This window comes from Gracilinanus agilis, chromosome 6 (assembly GCF_016433145.1).
Source record: "Gracilinanus agilis isolate LMUSP501 chromosome 6, AgileGrace, whole genome shotgun sequence".
NCBI lineage: Eukaryota > Metazoa > Chordata > Mammalia > Didelphimorphia > Didelphidae > Gracilinanus > Gracilinanus agilis.
The window spans coordinates 250,568,986-250,589,766 of NC_058135.1; the positions used below are offsets into that span (position 1 = coordinate 250,568,986).

Consider the following 20,781-nt stretch of genomic DNA (forward strand, 5'->3'; position numbering starts at 1 on the left):
GGGTCAGAACATAGATTAAAGCTTTTTATTCCTTTGATGAGCATAGCTAATGCAGGACTTTGTTTTGATCGACTGCACATAATTTATAACAGTCTTGGTTTTTTCTTGCTTCAATATATGGGAGTGATGAGAGGGAAAAGTTCAGAAATGAAAATAAAATAAAAAGAATGTAACACAATTAATTTATAAAATGAAAACTGCATATACAAATACATGCACAATTATGGTCAAAAGAATAAGTAATTTTGTTTATATCAACTCAAAATTTTTCCTTATATGAACTGAGTAAGGAAAAATTGTCCAAAATAAATATGGAAAAGGAATTGGAATTCTACATAGGAATTCCTCAGTGGAACAAGGAGGCATAAAGAATATAAACTACTTTCATAGAAAGCACTAGAGGGCTAATGTTTTAATAATATTTCCAAACTGGAAGGAAAAATTAGTGCAGAGAGTAAAAGAAAATTAAGAGATTGGGCAGTCTCAATGTGCCCTGATCTGCTTAGGACTTTACAGAGATAACTCCTCCAACCTCTGATGAAGCCAGGCAGAATTATCAAGGAAACTATTGGTAACTTAAAAATAACAGAGAGGAAAGCAAAGTCAGGAGGTGCATTATTCTCATCAACCTGATTAATCACTTCTGAATTTCGGGCACACCTCGATAACGAAGCTGTCCCTCCATTATGATTCACATGATTAGTGTTCTCAGATACAACCTGGCTATACTTGGGGCAGCCACAAGTCCTAATATAATCCTGCATTATAGTCATATTTGGGGCTTGGGCTTGCAATAAGCATTTTGGCAAATAAACCCATTTTGTTGACCAAACCCATAATTGTTATTATTGTTCCAGTTGTTTCGCCTATTTTTATAATTATTAGCATATCCATGATTCCTGTTACCATTTCTCTGCCTATCGAACTGACCCTTAAATCGACAATCCTTAACAAAATGCCCAATTCTATTGCATAAGTAACATCGTTTTGGCCCTTGGTACCTGCTGTTTACACTAGCATTATTCCTATAGGTGGTAGCTTTCCTTTCTGCTGCCCTTAATGCTGCTACCACCTTGATTTCACCAATTTCTTTATCTTTAGTTTTGTTATTAGCCTCCCTCAGTTGTTTATGGAAACTCTCTATTACAGCATCCTTCTCATCTAGTACTCTGTCTTTCTCTTGAGCATGCACATAGGTCGCCTTTTGTTTCAGCTCATCAAGAGAAAACATTTCCCAATCTGGGCATTTATCTAAAAAGAACTTCCTCATATTAGGTACCAAATTCTGCACAAATATCCGCTTAACATGGTCCAGGGTGGTATGGTCCTGGATATTGAGACCTAATTGTGTCTCTGCAGCCTCAATTACCTTGTCAAGAAACTTTGAAGATGTTTCCTGACCTGTCTGCATTGTACATTCAAATTTAGACCATGCATTGGGTCTTATTGAGTTGTTTTCTAAAACCTTAATAAATGATTTCCTGGCCTGTTTTAGCAAATGGTAATTAGCAACAGAATTAAGGTCCAGCTCCTGCCAATTCTCCAACCATGCCATCATACCATGAGTCATTCTTGTTTCATCCACAAACTTCTGCCTATCATGTTTAGATAAACCAAAAATCAATGAAGTCTGGGTCATAGGTCTTTACCACAGACCATAAAATCTTAATAAATTTTGCTGGTTCGTCTTAAAATTTTGGTGCTTTGCGTTTAATCAATTCAATGTGCTCAGCCTTGAATCTTGTGTGCTGTTTGACATGAAATATCCCATCATCTCTAACTATTGGAAGGTCACACAAAGGGAAAAGAGAACTTGGTGTGCTTTCATTTCCTTGGGTCTTATTCTCCTGTTCCAATCTAGGTTCACCACTTGCAGTATTATCAGGTGCTTCCCCAAGTCTAAGCGTGCTTGACCAAAGTCATTAGTTTGCTGTATATACAATTCCAAATTGTCCATTTTTAATTGCATTATTTTTAGCATTTGTTTAACTTCTAAGCCTTTGCAACATCATGAAATAACCTTAAAACAATACCCCACACAATAAAACATCCACTTTTATTTTATATACAGCATATCCAGTTAACACAATCATTGGTACATGAGCCAAAATATCTAACACAGTTATATCCAGTATCAGGTGAGCGACATCAAAATCCAAAACAAATCTATAATACCTAGGCATAATTTTAAACCATAGGTATGGCAAAAACAGTAACCCCTGCCAGAGTCCAAACAACAAATAGTCTATACAATCCTCCATGATCACACTTCCTACCAATGATATTACTGACCAGTGGTGTGGTAGTAGTATAGTGGTATTAGTAGCCACAATGGATCAGCTAGGATATGCTATATATAATAACACTTTAATAACAATATCAATAAACAAAGAAACACAAGGATAGAAATAACAAGTAGCAAAAAAAAATGGGGTTGGGGGGTGGGACTCTTCCCCTGGAGCTATTTAATGCTAAGTAGTAGTTTGAGAACTCACAAGAGTTTTCTCAATGACCCAGGGAAGGGAGAAGTCTGTCCTGATAGGTTTAGAACCTTCAGCTCTCAGCCAACCATGAGGAGCTCAAATAGAATTTTGACCTCCACCCTGTTTCCAATGTGCTCTAGTCACCCAAGAGGCAACTTCCTCCTTCCTTCTCAACCAGACCACTGAGGGTGCCAAATGTAGTGGGTAAATAAACACACAGGGGTTAGTAGTGGGTGAAGAGGGATAAATGCCTAACACTCAAACACAATGGGGATCACACTCACTCCCACAAACACAGGACACAGCTGGGAGTGAATGGTGTCAAGAGTTAGGAATGGCAGTTAAACCCAACTGTCATTCTTAACTAAGCCAGGGAACAAACAACTCAGTTAATGGATCCTTAAATAGTTGTGGAGAAGGAAAGTAGTCTGTAAGTTATGAAAACTGTTTAATAATGAATTTAAGAATAAGAGATCGCACTAAGAATCTATGGACAAACTCCAGGGACTGGAAAGATGGGACAAACACTCTACTCTGTCACTTAAAACAGGCTGTCAGGTCAAGCATGGCAGGTTAGAAGGAATTTGGATGTCTCACTACTGGGTCCTCTTCACTCCAGCGATGATCTAAGGCAGTGGTTCCCAAACTTTTTTGGCCTACCACCCCCTTTCCAGAAAAAATATTACTTAGCCCCCTTGAAATTAATTTTTTTTAATTTTAATAGCAATTAATAGGAAAGATAAATGCATCTGTGGCCATCACCGCCCCCCTGGATCGCTGCAGCACCCACCAGGGGGCAGAGGCGCCCACTTTGGGAATCACTGATCTAAGGTTTTACAGGAACACAGGTCCACAGCAAATAAATCCACAATTAGATGAAGACAGGGAAATGAACCAGCCTGAAGGTCCACCCTTCAGAGCTGAGATCAATGCTCAAACTTGAACTTCCTTACAGGATTGATGACTTCTTGTTAAGAGACAAATCCACTTTCCTGGGTTCTTCACTGGAGACAGTTAAACAAGCATCTAACTGCTCTCAGCCATATCAGTTTCTTAGGAAAGACTTCTTTCTCACTATTCCATGATTGGAACACTCCAGCCTTGCCTGACAAGACTGGCTACTATCTTACACTAAATGTCTAAAATCTTAATTTATAAATTTGCCTATAACACTGGGAAATGGCAAGAGGAATTATAAATTATTGAGTTTGAATCATAAATCTCAAACTATAATCTATAACACCGGATGTGAAAACAATGTTCCCAAAGAAGCAAAGTACCCAATGAACACTGTTTCTTAAGACTGAAACTACAGGGAGGGGTTCTAAAAAATTATGTCTTAAATATTGACTAACTGGTTTTAGAATTATCTGGTGTTCTGATGAATAGTATCATTCTCGTGACAATGGTAGCTTTTATCCAGAAACATCTATTTTGTCTGCAGTTTTGCAGACCATTATGGAGTCAGACTTCTAACTTTGGGGACACGTCTCTTGATAAGCATCTAGTAATTTGGGAGCCAGATGAGATGACTTTCTCATTCCTCTGCAATTCCTAATTCTGTGAAACACATCAGTAGAGCCTCACAAAAGCTTGCTCTGGCTCTCTAGGACCCTTTCTTTCCTTTTTTCCCCTTGATTTCTACAGGCATTCCTCTAAAACAGTGATTCCCAAAGTGGGCGCTACCACCCCCTGGTAGATGCTGCAGCGATGGTGGGTGAAGCGGTGATGGCCACAGGTGTATTTATCTTTCCTATTAATTGCTATTAAAATTTTTAAAAAATTAATTTCCAGGGGGCTAAGTAATATTTTTTTTTCTGGAAAGGGGGCGGTAGGCCAAAAAAGTTTGGGAACCACTGCTCTAAAAGGAGGCTCTGAAGGAAGACAACTTTAGCAATAAACAAACCCCAATTACAAGCCAAGCACCCTTTTACCTTGTGTTTCTATGGCAATAAATGCCCACTCTTCACAAAACTACGTCTAGTTTCTACAGTTTTCCCTTTGGATAGGCAAACAAATGTCTATCCCAAAGGATGAGGAATCATCGTAGAAATAGCAATAATAAATTGTACTAGATAGGTTGCCTTTGCTATAACTCTATGAATACATATTGCCATATTAACCCTACTATACATGAAATAATCAATGCCAAGTTTTGAGAATTTTAGGGCATGGCTTTCATGTAAAAATATTTTAAAATTCTCTTTGAAAACAAAATAAGAATTATGGGCAAGAAAAAGAAAGCAAATGTCCTTCAAAGAGAAAGAAGAAACTTAAATTAGTAAGACTACACAGAAATACAGCCAGATGACATAAGTCACTTCTTTTTAGAGTCACATTTCAAGAAAAGAGGCCAGTGAAAAGGATACCATGAACGCCACTTGTTCCTTAGACCAAAGGGAAAATGACCTGAAGAAAGAAACCACTCTTGATAATGTCTAAAATATGAACAGTCTAAGGCAGCTAAAGACCACACATGGTGAATGTAAACAGGGAAGAAGGAAAAAATGAGATGCCAGACAAGAAGAGAAGAACCAGGGGGCCCCACTTTTGTAAACAGATATTAAAATAGCCCAGAATGAAAATAAGAAGAAATCTGAGGAAGAAAATAAAAGTAAATCATAGGATCCTAGATCAAGAGCTGAAAGAGATTTTAAAGATCCTCTGGTCTAAATCCCTCACATAATGCATGAGGAAATTAAGATTGAAAAAAGTCACATGGCTTACGCAGTCATAAAAAAAAAAAAAGTCAAACAATAGAACCAGCATTAGAATCCAGGTCCTCTAACTCCAAATTCAATGCACTTTCATCCAACAACAGAATGCCTCCCTAAATAGCTAATGGGACTCTATGGACTATGTGTGTTCAGAAATAGAGATCTTCTTTCCTGAGTGCACACTTAATCTCTAAAATAAAGAGATGGTCAATTGGTATCCACGGGATATGCAAACTCAAAGGCTCTAGAGTCCTAATTATCTTCCAGCAGCAATTTCCATCCTGAAGTGAACAGTAATATCTCACAAAACCAGATTAGAGTTAATGGCACCAGTTAAACAGCAAATATATCAACCTCATGCCATTATATTGCATTCTTAGAAATCCAGCAACCTTGTTTAATTGATTAGTGTGGTAAAATTAGCCTCATGGAATTAAAAGATAAGATAAGAAGCTTACAGCAGGAAGAATGGTACAGCACAAGGTAGTTTATAAATATAAATTTCAAAAATGCATAAATCCAAAGCCTTTGTCATGTTCACACCTCCTGGGGTCACCCAGCTTGTTAAGCCGAGAGTAAGATGGGGAGTAGAGTATGAGAACTGTCTCCAGCTACCTGAAAAGCTGTCACATGAAAGCTATTTTGCTTAGCCCCTGAGAGGAAAAGGAAGACCAAGAGGTGAAAGTTACAGGGAAGCAGGCATTGCCTCAACACTATCTTTTAAGGATGTGGTAAAATGGGGGGAAGGGAAGAGGGAGCACACTCATATTTATTTTTTATCATGGAAGAAAGCATTTACCACATATCAAAGAGCTATACCCTCTTTCATTGAATATCTGAAAGTTATAAACAATTACCTTAGATTTTAACAAACACTTCTCATATATATAAAATGACTTTGTAAGTCAACTCCCAATTATACACCTTGTAGGGGGGGTACAAGTGAGGTATAACGTCCAAAGTAGAGCAGGACAAAAGCATTTCTATTTAATTTAGAATGCTCAGGAAAAAAATAACAAACTCAACATATTATTTTAATTGATCTTCAGGAAGCTATTGTGAAAATGAGGAAAAATGTTAAAAAAATAACATGAAAACTAAAGATTGATTAATAAGTTATTTGTAGAGAAGATTAACAAAATTCCAGAGAGAAGGAACCTGAGGTGCTATAAATGGCCTAATTCACTAATTTAATAACTTGGAAGCTTGCTAAAGAGGCTGTCATATGTTGGAAGGAAATTGTTCTCCCTCTCCATTACTGAGAGGGAGAATTTCCTAACAACGTGTAAAAGCCTTCACCACCTTTCAGAGAAGAAGTGCCATTAACAAAAGCATAACATAAATTCCATTTTATGATTTTCTCCAGTGAGATTATGCCCAGAAGCAAGAATAAAGGGTTGGCGATTATAGGTAGACAAGAGCGCAGAGACAAGGCAATGAGGTCTTCCAGGGAGAAATTATTAGTTCAAACCAAGGCTAGGCATTAGGACAAGCAGAAGAGAAAGGCAGAAGAAGGAGACAAGGCACCAGAGCTCACAATGAAGGCCAAGGGAAACTCTTAGGGAAATAAAGTGAGTTGGAGGAGAAAGATAAGGGGTTGTGGCCAGGGAGAGGGATTGGTAAGTGGCCCCCATGCCAGGATGGCTGGCTAGGGTACAGTGGAAGGCGCTTCTGGAATAGGAGGCTGAAAAAGTATATGGTCAAGACATTAAAGGAATCATGATATCCAAGGTTAATGGCAAGGGATGAGGTGGGGAGAAATGTCATAAGAGAAGTGCTTCAGACATGAAGATGGGGAAATAGCCTTCAGATCAGCAGATAATGACCCCCAAAATGGAGAGTGGGACCTACTCCTGCCCTAGGGGTTAGGGTGGGGTTTTATGGTAGAAGAGGGAATGACAGGATTTCAGTGATGGCAACCATCTTAGAGAGCATCCTGTCCAAATCCCATCATTTCATAGTTAAGGAAACAGGTTTAGGGAGCTTGGATAAGTGACACATCCAAGGCAAACATCAGGCCCTGGACTAGAACCCAGTTTCCTAGACTTGAAGTCCTAGATTCCAGTCACTATAGTTCACTACCAGGAAGACTGTAACTAATTACACAAAGTAAAACCGATGAAGTCAAAAGACTACATTTTGTTGCAATTGAGAAGCCTGTAATAAGTATAAGTAGATGGGACTTAACTATAATCATGAAAAAGTACGATGATTAACTTAATACAAAAATCAGTACTAGAAGTGCTATCCTTTTAAGTAAAATTTGAATGGAAAATATGTTGTACTAAAAATTGCTATGAAAACAAATGGCCATTTTCCACTTCATATTGTGATCTACCAAGCAAATGGTGTTACACCTGATTCATTCATGAAATAATATTTATGGAGCATTAATTACCCAAAGCAACAAAAATAAAGGGAAGTCTGGGGTGACTTTTAAGGAGTTTGTTATGGAGAGAAAATCAGAAACATAAAAGAATAACTAACATCCAAGGCTATATATGATAAGCACAAAAATGGTGAAGAACATAGATGTTATTGAAAGGTTATTGCAGGCTGACAAACCAAAATGGGGCAGTTCAAGTTGTAGTCTAGGATGCAGAGGTGTATTAGGAAACAAAACAAGAAAGGTAAACTGAGGCCCTATTGCGGAGAGCCTTAAAAACAAGGCTAAGTAGTTCAGACTTTGTCCCAAGCCAACAGGAAGCTCTTTTGATGGCTTTTGAGCAGGCTGACCCAATCAGAATAATGCTCTATCAGGAATATTCTAGTGAAGAAAACAGGATAGATAAGGACTGGGTAAAGAGACCAGAGGCCCCAGGACCAGGTGTATTCATGGAAATGCAAAAAAAGTGATATATGCCAAGAAATATTATATTGTTAAGGAAAGAAGACTAAAGAGGAGCTAGATGGGAGGGGAAAGGGAAAGTTTATTAAGAAATTAGCAGTACCAATAACAGAAAAGGAAGTTTGGAAAAAAATGATGAGTTCAAAGGACCACAGATTTAAAGTGGGAAGTGACCTCTGAGGTCATCTTGTCCAATCCCCCTCTCATTTTACATTAGAGTAAACTGAGGTTCAAAGATGGCAAGTGACTTGCCCCAAATCCCACAGTTAGTAAAGGAACACAAATTCCATTAACATTAAGAGTCTGAGGTACTGGCGAGATGTCCAGGTAGAAAAATCAAAGTAAGGGGCTGAAGAGGTATAGAATTGGGAGTCATGAAGTAAGGCAAATGGAAGAGATTCTCCAGAACACAGAAGAAGAGAGGGAAGAAGGGCTGTGGGGAATTCCTCCACTGAATAGGCAAGAGGAGGAAGAAATAGCAAAAGAAATAAATTAAGATTAAGAGAAAAATAAGGATTAATAGCAACAAGGGAACCTGGTCTGACCCTGATTCTCACCTGTTCGTTCTTTTTTTGAAGCCATTCCTTGTGTTTTTCTTCAGCATACTTTTTTCTTTTTTCACGCTCTTCTGCTTCTTTTCTTTTTACTTGTTGTAGACTTATTTCCTTTTTTTAATATAAAAAAGTAACATTTAATAATGTATTTAAATCAATGTAAAACAAATTATATAAAAATATGATTTCCTATTATATAAACATATAACAAAAATGGTACTACCTTAAGTAATTGCTGTGATGAAAAATCTTTGATTAAAAAAACTAAGGTAAAAACACTAATTAAAGCATTATTGATAAGAGTTTTGAATCCATTCTGGCAAATAATTCAGAACTATGACCCCAAAATCACCAAACTGTGCATATCCTTTGACCCAGCAATAGCATTAGCAGGCTTATACCCAAAGAGATCAAAGAAAGGGGGAAAAGATCCATATGAACAAAATATTTACAGCAGCTTTTTTATGGAGGCAAAGAAGTAGAACTTAAAGCAGGGCCCATCAATTAGGGAGCGGCTGAACAAACACTGGCTTAAGGTTGTAATAAAATATATTTTAAGAAATAACAAAAAAAGATGACTTTCCAGGAGAACACTGCACACATTAACAGCAATATTGTACCATGGTCAACTGTGAATGACTTGGCTATTCTCATCAATACAAAGATCTAAAGGACTCATGATGAAAAATGCTATCCTCCTCCAGGGAAAGAACTGATGAAGTTTGAATGCAGATAGCTCAAATATTTTTTGATGTTTTCTTTCAAAATATGGCTAATATGGAAATATGTTTTCCATAATTACACATATATAATCTATCCAATTGCTTACTGTCTCAGGGATGGGAAGGAGAGAATATAGAACTTGAAATTTTTAAAAAGTATTAAAAATTGATTTTTACATACAATTGGGAAAAATATTAGAAAATAAAAGGAAATGGTTTCACAGGAAACCAGGAAGAGGTAGATAAACTGATGGATAAGTGAAGTGAGGAGAATCAGAAGAACAAGTTTAATAGAATTTATTCCCAGAAGGGGCAGCTAGGTGACTCAGTAGATAAAGTTCAATGCCTGGAGATGAGAGGTCCTAGTTCAAATCTGGCTTCAGATACTTCCTAGCTATGTGACCCTGGGGCAAGTCACTTATGGCCAATTGCCTGGCCCTTACCTCTCTTTGGCCTTAGAATCAATACACAGTATTGATTTTTTTAATGATTTTCCCCCCATAGTTTTGACTCTAAGACAGAAGGTAGGGATTAAAAAAAAATTATTCCCAGGTATCTCAGCCCCTTCTCCTCACCTCTCCACATCGTAGACAAAAAAGATATGTTTGTGTATATATAGTATCTTTTGTGTTTCTATTTTTCAGTTCATTCTTTGGAGGTGAGCACCATAAGTTATTCTTCAAACATTAATTCTATAGCTATATAGAAGGTTCTCTTGGTTCTATTCATTTCATTCTTCATTATCTCATGTAGTTTTTCCCAAGTTTTTAAAAAACTAACCTGCTTATTTCTTCTTAGAGTGCAATAGTATTTCATCACAATCATATACCCCAATTTGTCTAGCCATTCCCCAACTGATGGACATCCCCACAATTTCCACCACAAAGATGGAATACTATTGTGCTGAAAGGAATAATGAACTGGAGGAATTCCATGTGAACTAGAATGACCTCCAGGAAGTGATGCAAAGTGAAAGGAGCAGAACTAGGAGAACATTGTACACAGAGACGGATACACTGTGGCACAATTGAATGTAATGGACTTCTCTACTAGCAGCAATGCAATGATCCAAGACAGTTCTAAGGGACTTATGAGAAAGAACGCTACCCACATCCAGAGAAAAAATTGTGGGAGTAGAAACACAGAAGAAAAACAACTGCTTGATCATATGGTTCAACGGGGATATGATTGGGGATGTAGACTCTAAGCAATCACCCTAATGCAATTATTAATAATATGGAAATAGGTCTTGATTAATTACACATGTAAAACCCAGTGGAATTGCTCGTTGGCTATGTGGGTGGAGGGGAGGGGGAAAAAATGAATCATGTAACTGTAAAGTTGAAAAGACCTTGTACCCCTTTAAAACTACATTTCCCAAGCTCCCTTTCACCATACCCATAATTCCTTAAGCCTTTTCCTATTCATTGTGAGTTTCCTGGGCTGTTTTGATATGGTTATTGTGGGCGTGGTGATGGGGCTTTTTTGGAGAGGAGTCAGGGAGGTAAGGGTGAGTTGGGACTCTTTCCCTGTGCTTTTAATAAAATCCTTATAAATATCATACTTTGGAGGCATTGAATATTAATTTTAAAACTTATATAACCATGGAAAAATATTATAAAGTAATTAATTAAATAAAAATTTTCAAATTAAAAAAAATTTCCACCACAAAGAGAGCTGCTATAAATATTTTAAAACATATAGGTTTCTTTTCTTTTTCCCTTTATCTCCTTGGGAAACAGACCCAGCAATGGTATTGATAGCTCTAAGAGTATACATAGTTTTATAACTTTCTGGGTCTAATTCCAAATTGCTCTCCAAATGGTTGAATCAATTTGCATAGTTTCACCAACAGTACACTAGTATTCCCATTTTTCCACATCCCCACCAACATGTCATTTTACTTTTTTATCATTTTAGCCAATCTGATAGATATGAGATGTTATCTCATAATTATTTTCATTCATATTTCTCTAATTGGTAAGACTTAAAACATTTTTTCATATACGGATATATGGCTTTGATTTCTTCATCCAAAAACAGACTATTCATATCTTTTGCTCATTTTATCAATTGGGGGATGGCTAAGTGACTTTTTAGAGATGCAAATATCTGTTTCGTACTATTAACACTAACTTCTTAGTAAAATTTCAACTATATTGTATACTACTGACAGTTTTTCTACATATACATTTTGGTACCACTAGTATACAAACAGAAAACTCAGAAGCACTATGCCTGAGGGGAGGTAATAAGAACAACTTCAAAGTTTTTGATGGAGATAAAGGATAGGAATTAAAGTATCCATGAAGCAAAACAGGCAAGAGAGCTTATACCTACATCAAAGGAGGAATTTTTCATGGAGAAGAGAGAATTCACACAGATTGCAATCAGACCTGGATTACCTCTGAGCCTGGTCCAGTTTAGGCAGTTAAAAAACTTATGTCATTTACAGGTTATTTTTCTGTCAGCCCTATCACAAGCAAGAGCCTGAAACACATCTCTCAATTCCCATCAAGAGAAGTGTCAAATGCATAGCCCCAACTACACTTCCAGAGTGGCCTAAAACCAGATTAAAGTCGAATTGGGAAATATTTAACAATATAAATGAAATAAAAGATAAATTACATTAATATGTGATTTTCCAAAACAATTTGTGCCCTCAGGGATCCTAATGTCAGAGTTAAGTGGCCCTGGTGTCCATGTACATTTAATACCCTGAAGAATCATTCACTTGGGAAAAAATAATATCCATTATTCCAATTTCCCAACCAACAAGGTCCTACACTAGTGATAATAGATTTGGATCAGGTTAGGAAGGGCTTTAAAAAAGGGAAGATTTCATATTTGATCCCAAAGAGAACACAGAGCCACTAGAATTTTTTGAAAATGGTAGTAAAATTATAATCTCTAAGATATCACCTCCCATGGGAACTAAGCTACCCTCATTTCACCTCGAAACAGCCTTTCGAATTGTCAACAATCTAACTCAATTAGCTTTCCTTTTTCACCACAAGTACATCTTCTGAACATTTTTGTAATCTATACTTGAAAGGAGAAAAACTCTAACACCCAGGAAAGTTAAATAATTTGAGAGCAAGAAGACAAATTAGAATAATGAGTAGCTCCATTTCTTCAAGGTTCTAAAGCATAACATATGATCTATTTTTAAATTATCAGGTATGGAAATATATGTGGATAACGTTGCTGGGCAAGAAGTTCTTAACACAATATTGCAAATAGGTTCTAAAGTAGCAGTGAAGATCTAATATTTTGGCTTCCACAGTTTATTCAGACATATGCCTTTTTCTCATGCCAACAGCTTGAAACAAAAATTCTCAATAAGAAAAATAAAAATAAAAACTGCCTGATTTATCTCTGAAAGGCAGGATGTTAATTCAGTAGAATTAGTACTGGACTTAGGAGTCAAGAGACCTTGATTCTGATCCCAGAAATGCCATTAATTTGTTGTATGGCCCTGAGAAAGGCATTTAACCTGGAAATTTCTTATCTGCCCATGGAAAGGGCTGAGGGAAAGAAATAGCTCTTAATAATCTTTGTTTCTCCCCTGGCACAAGTGTTTAATGAATATCCCTTGAAGATGAAAGGAAGCAACTATTTATATTTAGCCTCAAGACTAACAAAATATATAGAATACTGACATAGCCAAATGCAAAAGTTATTGTGTTTATTAGGACACCAAGGAGATTTCATGAAAATTCTCATTTAAACTGAGAAAAAAATGTACAAGCTCATATATATACCTATTAGGTAAAAAAAGAAACTTGCTTTGTCATTACCTCCAAGATTCTATTTTGAAGACGAGCACGTTGTTCTTTTTCTTTGCAAACAAACCATTCTTCCCATGGTGTCAGACTTGTCTCTAATATATGGCACTGCTGTTCTTTGTCTGAACTTTCTTTAATTCTGTTGATATATAAAGATATTTTAAACTGGTTAATAAATAGATGCTAACCTAAGAGTCAAATTGTTTTATAGAGTGAAAGTGAAATGTAATATATACTTTATTATAACATTTTAAAAGAGTTCATTAAAATATAACCAATGTTTTCCTCAGCTCAACCACCAGCCAGCCAATCATCAAGGTAAGGAATTCTTTGGGCCACAACTTGAAAAAACTATATCCTAAGGGGCTTTGATTAGCACTGCTAGAAGAAAAACCACATCAACAAATGCAAGTCATTTAAATATTAACCACTGAGCTATCTTTGTGTTCATGCATTTCTATCAACTGGGCAAATAGGAATTCCCTAGAATTATGAAATAAATGTTCAGAAAACAAAATTTTACTTTAAGAGGAGAAAGGGCAAGGGACTTCAGATTCAGAAGACCAGGGTTTCAATTTCAAATCTGACACTAAGTGACCACTGGCAAATCATCCCTCTAAGGCCCAACATATTTATCCTCACTGATAAAATGGAAATGATGATATTTTTACCATCATATCTACGTCAAAGGACTGTTATGAGGAAATCACATTGTCCATCTTAAAATAACACAAATGTGAGCTGTCATTTTACTTCTCCATAAAATCCTATTTTCAATGCCTCATCACAATCAGTTGAGGGTCTATCTCCTAGAGAAATACTATATGGAAGATTTTTTCATGTTAGAAGGCTTTGAGACAGACTGTGTCTGCCTTCTAAGGACCTAGCTAATAGCAAAACTAAGGCTAATCATCAAGAGGATGGCCATTACTACACAATGAATTATTTGGCTTGGCAATACATAAGGGAAAAAAAAAAAAACACAAGCCCAGTAATAAAAAGTCCTCAGTCATAGGCAATATCTTTCCACTTCTGCCATGTCTGTGGTAGAGAATCAGAAAAGGAAGCAGAGGATATGAAGCATTATTCAACATTCGGACTACCTCTAAAATTTCAAATCAGTTCTAGTCTTTTCATCAAGAATGCTTGGAGGGGGGCAGCTGGGTAGCTCAGTGGAGTGAGAGTCAGGTCTAGAGACAGGAGGTCCTGGGTTCAAACCCGGCCTCAGCCACTTCCCAGCTATGTGACCCTGGGCAAGTCACTTGACCCCCATTGCCCACCCTTGCCAATCTTCCACCTATGAGACAATACACCGAAGTACAAGGGTTTAAAAAAAAAGAATGCTTGGAAATCAGAGCAGCTCAGTAAACACAGTGGATAGAGTACCAGGCCTGGATCTGGGAGGACTTGGGTTCAAATTTGACCTCAGACATTTCCTAGTTGTGTGACTCTGGGCAGGTCACTTAATCCCAATTGCCTAACCCTTGCTGCACTTCTGTCTTAGAATTTAAAAAAAATAATGTTTGGAAATCTACTTCATTAAAGATTCATTTTCCCACTTAAGAATTATACTCGATTTTGACAGGTAAGTTTTTCTTGGTTATAAGCCTTTATCTCTGGCCTTTTGGAATAGTTTTCCAAGCTCTCCACTCTTTTATTATATTAGCTGCCAAGTACCATGTAATCTTGACTGTGGTGGCTTGTGTTTGGAATACACTCAGTTCCTCTATTCCTGGCTGCTATTGTTGCACCTAATTAATTCTTAGCTTGATGGTTAAGATAAGACTCCACTTTCTGTAGGAACTATTACCACTACTGGCCCTGCCTTCAGTTGCAGCTGGGGCCTCTGGGTTACTGGCACTTGGCCTTGCTCTGGGCCTCTTACAGTAATACCAGGCTATTTTGCATTTTGCTCCCCTTGTATCCTGGCTTTTCTCTATTCTATGCTTCCATAGGGTTATGGTGGCCTCTTTATGCAGTTTAAGATTGGATGGAAGTTCCCCTCTGATTCTCATTGCTTTTATTTATCACTGTTCCTTCTAGTATATTATTAGAGCTTTTCTAGGTTTGGGGAGGAACTTGGGTTTCTCTAGGTCCTATCACATCATTATCCTCTCACCTACATGTATAAATCTGGGAATCATTTGTATAGAGTCAACAACTCAAACTCAAAGGAAATGATAAGGTCATCAAGCAGGAAAATGCAGAAAACTAAAGAAAGCCTAGGACAGAGCTTTAAGAGACTTGAATTATCCAGCAAAAGTGATTGGATGGTCATAGTAAGAGAACCAGGAGATCACTCATATTATAAAAATCCAAAGGGGAGAGAATATCCATGAAGAAGTACCAAGTCAGGATCAATATTATCAGAGTTCAAACAGGAGTATCAACAGTATCAAATTCTACAGGTCAAAAAAAAAAAGTGATCAGTCTTAGCAAGACAAGAGAAAAAGATAAAGCTCACTATGAATGGCCTTTTCTTTTTTCCTAAAGAAATCTGGTTCTCTGTTTAGAAGGAAGGGAGAGAACAATACAAGAGGCCAGAGGATAGAAGATCTGGAAGAGCCACTGTGAGGGGTGCAATAAAGTCAATTAGGTTAGAATAATAGAACTGCCTGCAGCCATGAAGAGTCTAGTAGAGATTAGCCAACATAAATTTGTAGAGAACCCAATCAGTATGGATGAACGACCTCAACTGGCATTCAGAAGTATGCAAGAAGACGTGAATGGGGAAGAGTAACCCAAGACTGGGGTTTGGCATAGCAGACTAGTGATAAGACAAGGGTTTAACTAAAGATTCAAGAGTAGAAAATGGCATATAGTTGAACTGGTTAACTATAGGGTCAAGATTTTTATGAGGAAAGGACAGAGAAATGAGAGACTGGGAAAGGAGGGATAGAGCCAACAGAAGTCTCAGTGAGGACAAGGAATAGCTTTAGGAAAAATGAAACCAAAGGAAAGATAAAAAAATAGAAAGCTGTAATCAGACAGAAGGATTTCAAGAATACTTTCTTTCCTGAGTATATGGAAAAGTGTTGGACATGCCAAGTACCAAATACCACTAAAAAGGAAAAAGTGAAACTGAGAATATCTTCACCAAAAAGAAAGCATTACTATTATGGGATACATATCAGAATCAGCTGTCTAGGGAGAGTCTCACTATCTACTATTAAGCAATAGGCTCAAAATCAGCATTAAATCAGAAGGATAAAACCAAGACAAAGATCTAACAATACTAATAAGCTTCAACTTTACCTTCTCAGATAGAGAAATGAAGTGAAATGAAGTGAAAATAGAGATTCAGGGGAGAGTAGGACAATATTGGAGAATAGCTAGTCATCCAATTTGGCTGGAACAGATTTCAATAGGAATAGTATGAAATGGGCTGAAAAGAATCCTAAGGACAAAGGCATTTTTAGCTACTTGGAGGGAAAAATCAAGGAGAGACAGTACAACTTCTTGAGGTAGATAGTGCAAAATCACTCTATCTTGTCAAGAAGAATGATCTCTCAGCTGTGTAAGATTGTAGGCACGTACATCAAAGCTTCTCATATACCATCATGGTATCCAAAGGCAGCATAGTTGATAGAATGCTGGACCTGAAGTCAGGAAGAACTTCAAATCCTGTCTCAGATACTTGTTAGCTGTGTGAAACTGAGCAAGTCACTTAATGTCTCTCAGCCAGAGATTCCTCAACTGAAAAATAAGGATAAAAGCATCTAAGGCCTCACAGAGTTGTGAAGAAACAAGAAATAATATGCTTAAAAACTCTGCTCAACCTAAATCACAATACAGTTAACCCATGGTTAGAATGAAGAATAGTGGGGTTGGAGGTTGGTATGGTTAAACAAATGAAACTGGTTGATCAAAGCAATCTCACTGAATGTTGATTAACAGAAGAATGTCAACTTAAAAGCAGTTTAACATCAACCAAAAAGTAGTGCTGTGGACCTGTGTTTAGACCTGTTGTACTCAACATGTTACTCAATGAGTCAGAAAATGACATGAATGGCATGTTTACCAGACTTGTAGGTAACACAAAATTGAGATATAATTAATATAGATGCTAAATGAATCAGGATAAAAAAAACTAAAAACAAAAAAATACCCGTAGGAAGCTAGAATAATTGAATGAATCTAATAAAGTTTCATTTAATAGGGCTTATGAAGCTAGGCACTTAGTTTCAAAAAGCTAACTAAACGAGTACATGAAGAAGAAGGTATGGCTAGACCATGGGTTCATGTGGAAAATACCTGGGTGGTTTAGTAGACTGCAAAAATGATTTTGCGACAAGAATATGAAGCGGTAGTCAAAAAAAGGTAATGAGTTCTTAAGCTACATTAACAGAAATAGTGTCAAGTAAGAGAAAGGTGGGGCAGTGCCCCAGGGCAAGACACATTATCCTAATTGCCTAGCTATCAGCTGCTCTTCTGCCTTTGGAACTGATACTTGGTATGGTTTCTAAGATGGTTTAAAAAAAGAAAAAGAATGAAAAAAAAGAAGGGTCAGTCTGTACTAGTCAGAACACAAGAAGACATCATGTCTAGATGGCCCATTTCAAGAAGGATCAACAAACTTGGAGAACTAAGATCTACAGAAAAAATAGGGGATACTTAGCTTGAAATTTCAGGGGGTTCCTGATTCCAGAAGCAACATATGGAAAGATTTGACTTCTAGAAAGTTAGGCCCTAGAAAACAAAACTAAACTATAGGGTAGAAATAGCAGAGGCAGATATCAACTATTTCTAAGAATGTAAGAAAAATTTTCCTAATAATTAGAGTACCTAAAAATTAAATGGACTACATTAAGGACATATTGGATTAAGGTCTCTTCCAGATCTAAAACTATTATTTCAAGACTTCCACCACATGTGATTATATCTAACATCCACTGAGATGCAGACTACACATAAGCTTTAAGATAGGTTCCAACTCTGGATTCTATTAACTTCTTGTCATGATAATGCCAAGGGCCTACCTCAAGACTGATCTTGGCTAGCAAGGCAGACTAAGAAAAGGAAATTGTGATAATTGTTCTTATCATTGACAGGTATTTCAAGGGCTTTCAAAGTGAAGAATGTTTAGAGAAAAGTAGATTTGGGTTCTAGTCCTACTTATCTTGCTAACTAACTTCCTGATTTTGAGAAGACAATCAACTTTCATTGGGTCTTTGTTTCCCCACCTTCAAAATGAGGGATAAACAAGACAATCTTTATGTCTCTTCTGACTCTAAACTATTACTTCCATTCATCCCTAAGGTAAATATATGTAAGGTAAATGAGGTGACTTGATAGCTGACTGACAAGAAATAACTGGATACTATACTAGAATATCAAAAACTAGAAGGGAACTTAAAGATCATCTATTCCAACTCCTTCATTTAAGAGTGGAGGGAAATAAAGCTCAGAGTTGAAGTGACTTGCCTAAGGTCACAGGAAGATATACAAAGCTAAATTTAAATTATAATTTTCTGACTCCAAATTCAAAGTTCTTTGCTTCTTATGCTACACCTCTAAATATCCTTGGATGTATTAGCTAACCTCTCAGTATCTATAATATAGGGATATTGTGGTCCACTATATCTACCTCATAAAACATAAATGATTAGGGAGGAGGGGGAGGCAGGGAAGTGAGGAAGAACAGGGTAGTTCAGTGTATAGAAGCTACTTCCTCCACCAATCAGCCTACCACCAAAGCTATCAGCTGGCTTTCAGCAACTCTGGAAGTGTTGCCTGGGAACACTAACCAGTTAAATAACTTAGTTGCCCAAGGTGATACAGATAGTATGTGTTAGAAGCAAGACCTGAATGAACCAAAGTTTTCTTGATTCTCAAGTCTAGCCAAATTCTCTTGCATCACCTTAAAATAGGTTGATTCTATTTCATTTTAGCTAGCATTTACTAAGTTTCTACTCTTCAGTTCTATAATACTTTCTTTTTGTGTGAAGGGGTTTCTGGGAGGGTAAAGAAACTAGTTCTGTCATTTCCTTGGTATTGGGAGTTCCCAATGAGAAACTTCTTAATGTGCAGATCCATCAGCAGCCTCCTAGCCCGGCCTCTCCGATTCCTTTCAAGTTATAATGTTTAAAGGAGTTTCCTAGGGCACTGAATAAGTAGCAAGTCCAGCCCACACTGGTAGGACTTGTCAGAAGCAGAACTTGAACCTAGGACTTCCTGCCTTACTCTCTTTCTGACTGGGTTTTCCAGGAGTTAAATGTGCTGTACAAATATGGCCTGAAGAACAGCCATTTGGAAAAGCAAAGGGTCCTGAGAAGTCATCTAATTCAAAACCTTCAGATGAGGAAGCTCCCGGGGCGGAGAAGGGACTTGCCTAAGGTTTCATATGGAAATCCATGTATGATATGAGGAATTGAAGGCCCACGGTGAGAAAGACCTTGCCCAAAATCTCCCTGTGGATGGACGGGAAGAAGGAAGGAAGGGGGGGAAGGAGGAAGAAGAGGGAAAGAGAGGACGAGAAGGGGAGTCTAGCAGTGCAGAGGATAGGGTGAAAACAAGGAACTGGACGCCAGGGAGAAGGATTGGGGGGTGGGAAAAAAGAGTGGACTGATTCCGGAGCCCCCAGTTCAGCTTCAGGTTCCGGAGGGGAGGAGCTGGGGCCGGCCTGGGGGCGGGTCCTCTTTACCTGGTGCGCCCCGAGGCCTCCCCTCCTTCCGGGCTCGCGGCCCTCCCACCCGGGCTGGCCACATTCTTGGTCTTCTCGCTCTCCTCTTCCTGCAGGGACTGTGGCGAGGGCGATGGCAAAAGCGATGGCGACGGGGACGGCGATGGCGATGACGATGACGACGGTTCCTGGGACTTCTCTGCTGTGCCGGGCTGAGACTCGGACTGCGAGTGACGCTCAGGCTGAGGCTTCACCGGCTCCCGCGGATCCTCGCCGCCGGCTTTGTTCTCGGGCTCGGGCCGGGGCTGGTGAAGGCCAGCGGGCTCGGGCCGGGGCTGGTGCCGCCGATGCCGCTGCCGCCCCCGGCGCTGCCACAGCTCCTCTGCCTCGTCGCTGTCGCTGTGCAGCTGGGACAGCAGCGAAGCGGAGGCCGAGCTCGAACGGGGCCGCGCCAAAGACGGCGGGTCAGACCAGAAGTCCCCGGAGGACTCCCTCCGCCTGCGTGGCGCGCTCTCCTCACTCTCCATGGCTGGGTAGGAGAGGCCGAGCCCTACCCGCCCCGACGGCCGAAGCCACAGTCGCCACCAAGTTCAAACCGGCGCTGCCGCCACGGCGGGAACGCACTCCCAGGAGGCCCCGCGCCGCCCGCCACCACAGCCAATCCGGGGCCGGGAGGCGGCACGCGTTGCCAAGGCAGCGCTTGGTCACCCGCCCTTCGTCCCCCACCTGGGGCTTTGTCTCTCCCCGCCCTCAGCCGCACCTCGGTCTCACTGTGTACGCGCCCGGCCTACGTGGGGCGCTATAGGGCCTCCGACTTGGCACCACCCCTTACGGACTCCGCTCCTTAGAAGCGAATGGTTCCAGGCTTCCCACCTGTGGATTCCCCTCTGCGCACTCAAAGCTAGAAGGGACAGAGAGAGGCCTGCTTATGTCATGGGACCCTTTGGTCTTGAGCGCCTACTATGTGCTAGCTACTGTGCCGACCTCTGGGGATACAAAGGGCAAAAAAAGCCAATGAATATTTATTAAACACCCACTGTGTGCCAG

General features: G+C 38.9%; 1 protein-coding gene across 1 annotated transcript in view; it reads right to left on the reverse strand.

Annotated features, from left to right (window-relative positions):
- The window catches only part of CCDC34 (coiled-coil domain containing 34), a 34,663-nt gene extending 14,333 nt beyond the window's left edge, over positions 1–20,330 (reverse strand). The window contains exons 1-3 of the mRNA XM_044680831.1: positions 19,756–20,330; positions 13,125–13,251; positions 8,606–8,713 (exon numbers count right to left, since the gene is read on the reverse strand). Of these exons, the coding sequence (XP_044536766.1) occupies positions 8,606–8,713; positions 13,125–13,251; positions 19,756–20,261 (741 nt within the window). The 5' untranslated portion in view covers positions 20,262–20,330. The remainder of the gene's footprint in view (positions 1–8,605; positions 8,714–13,124; positions 13,252–19,755) is intronic.
- Between the last annotated feature and the right edge of the window lie 451 nt (positions 20,331–20,781).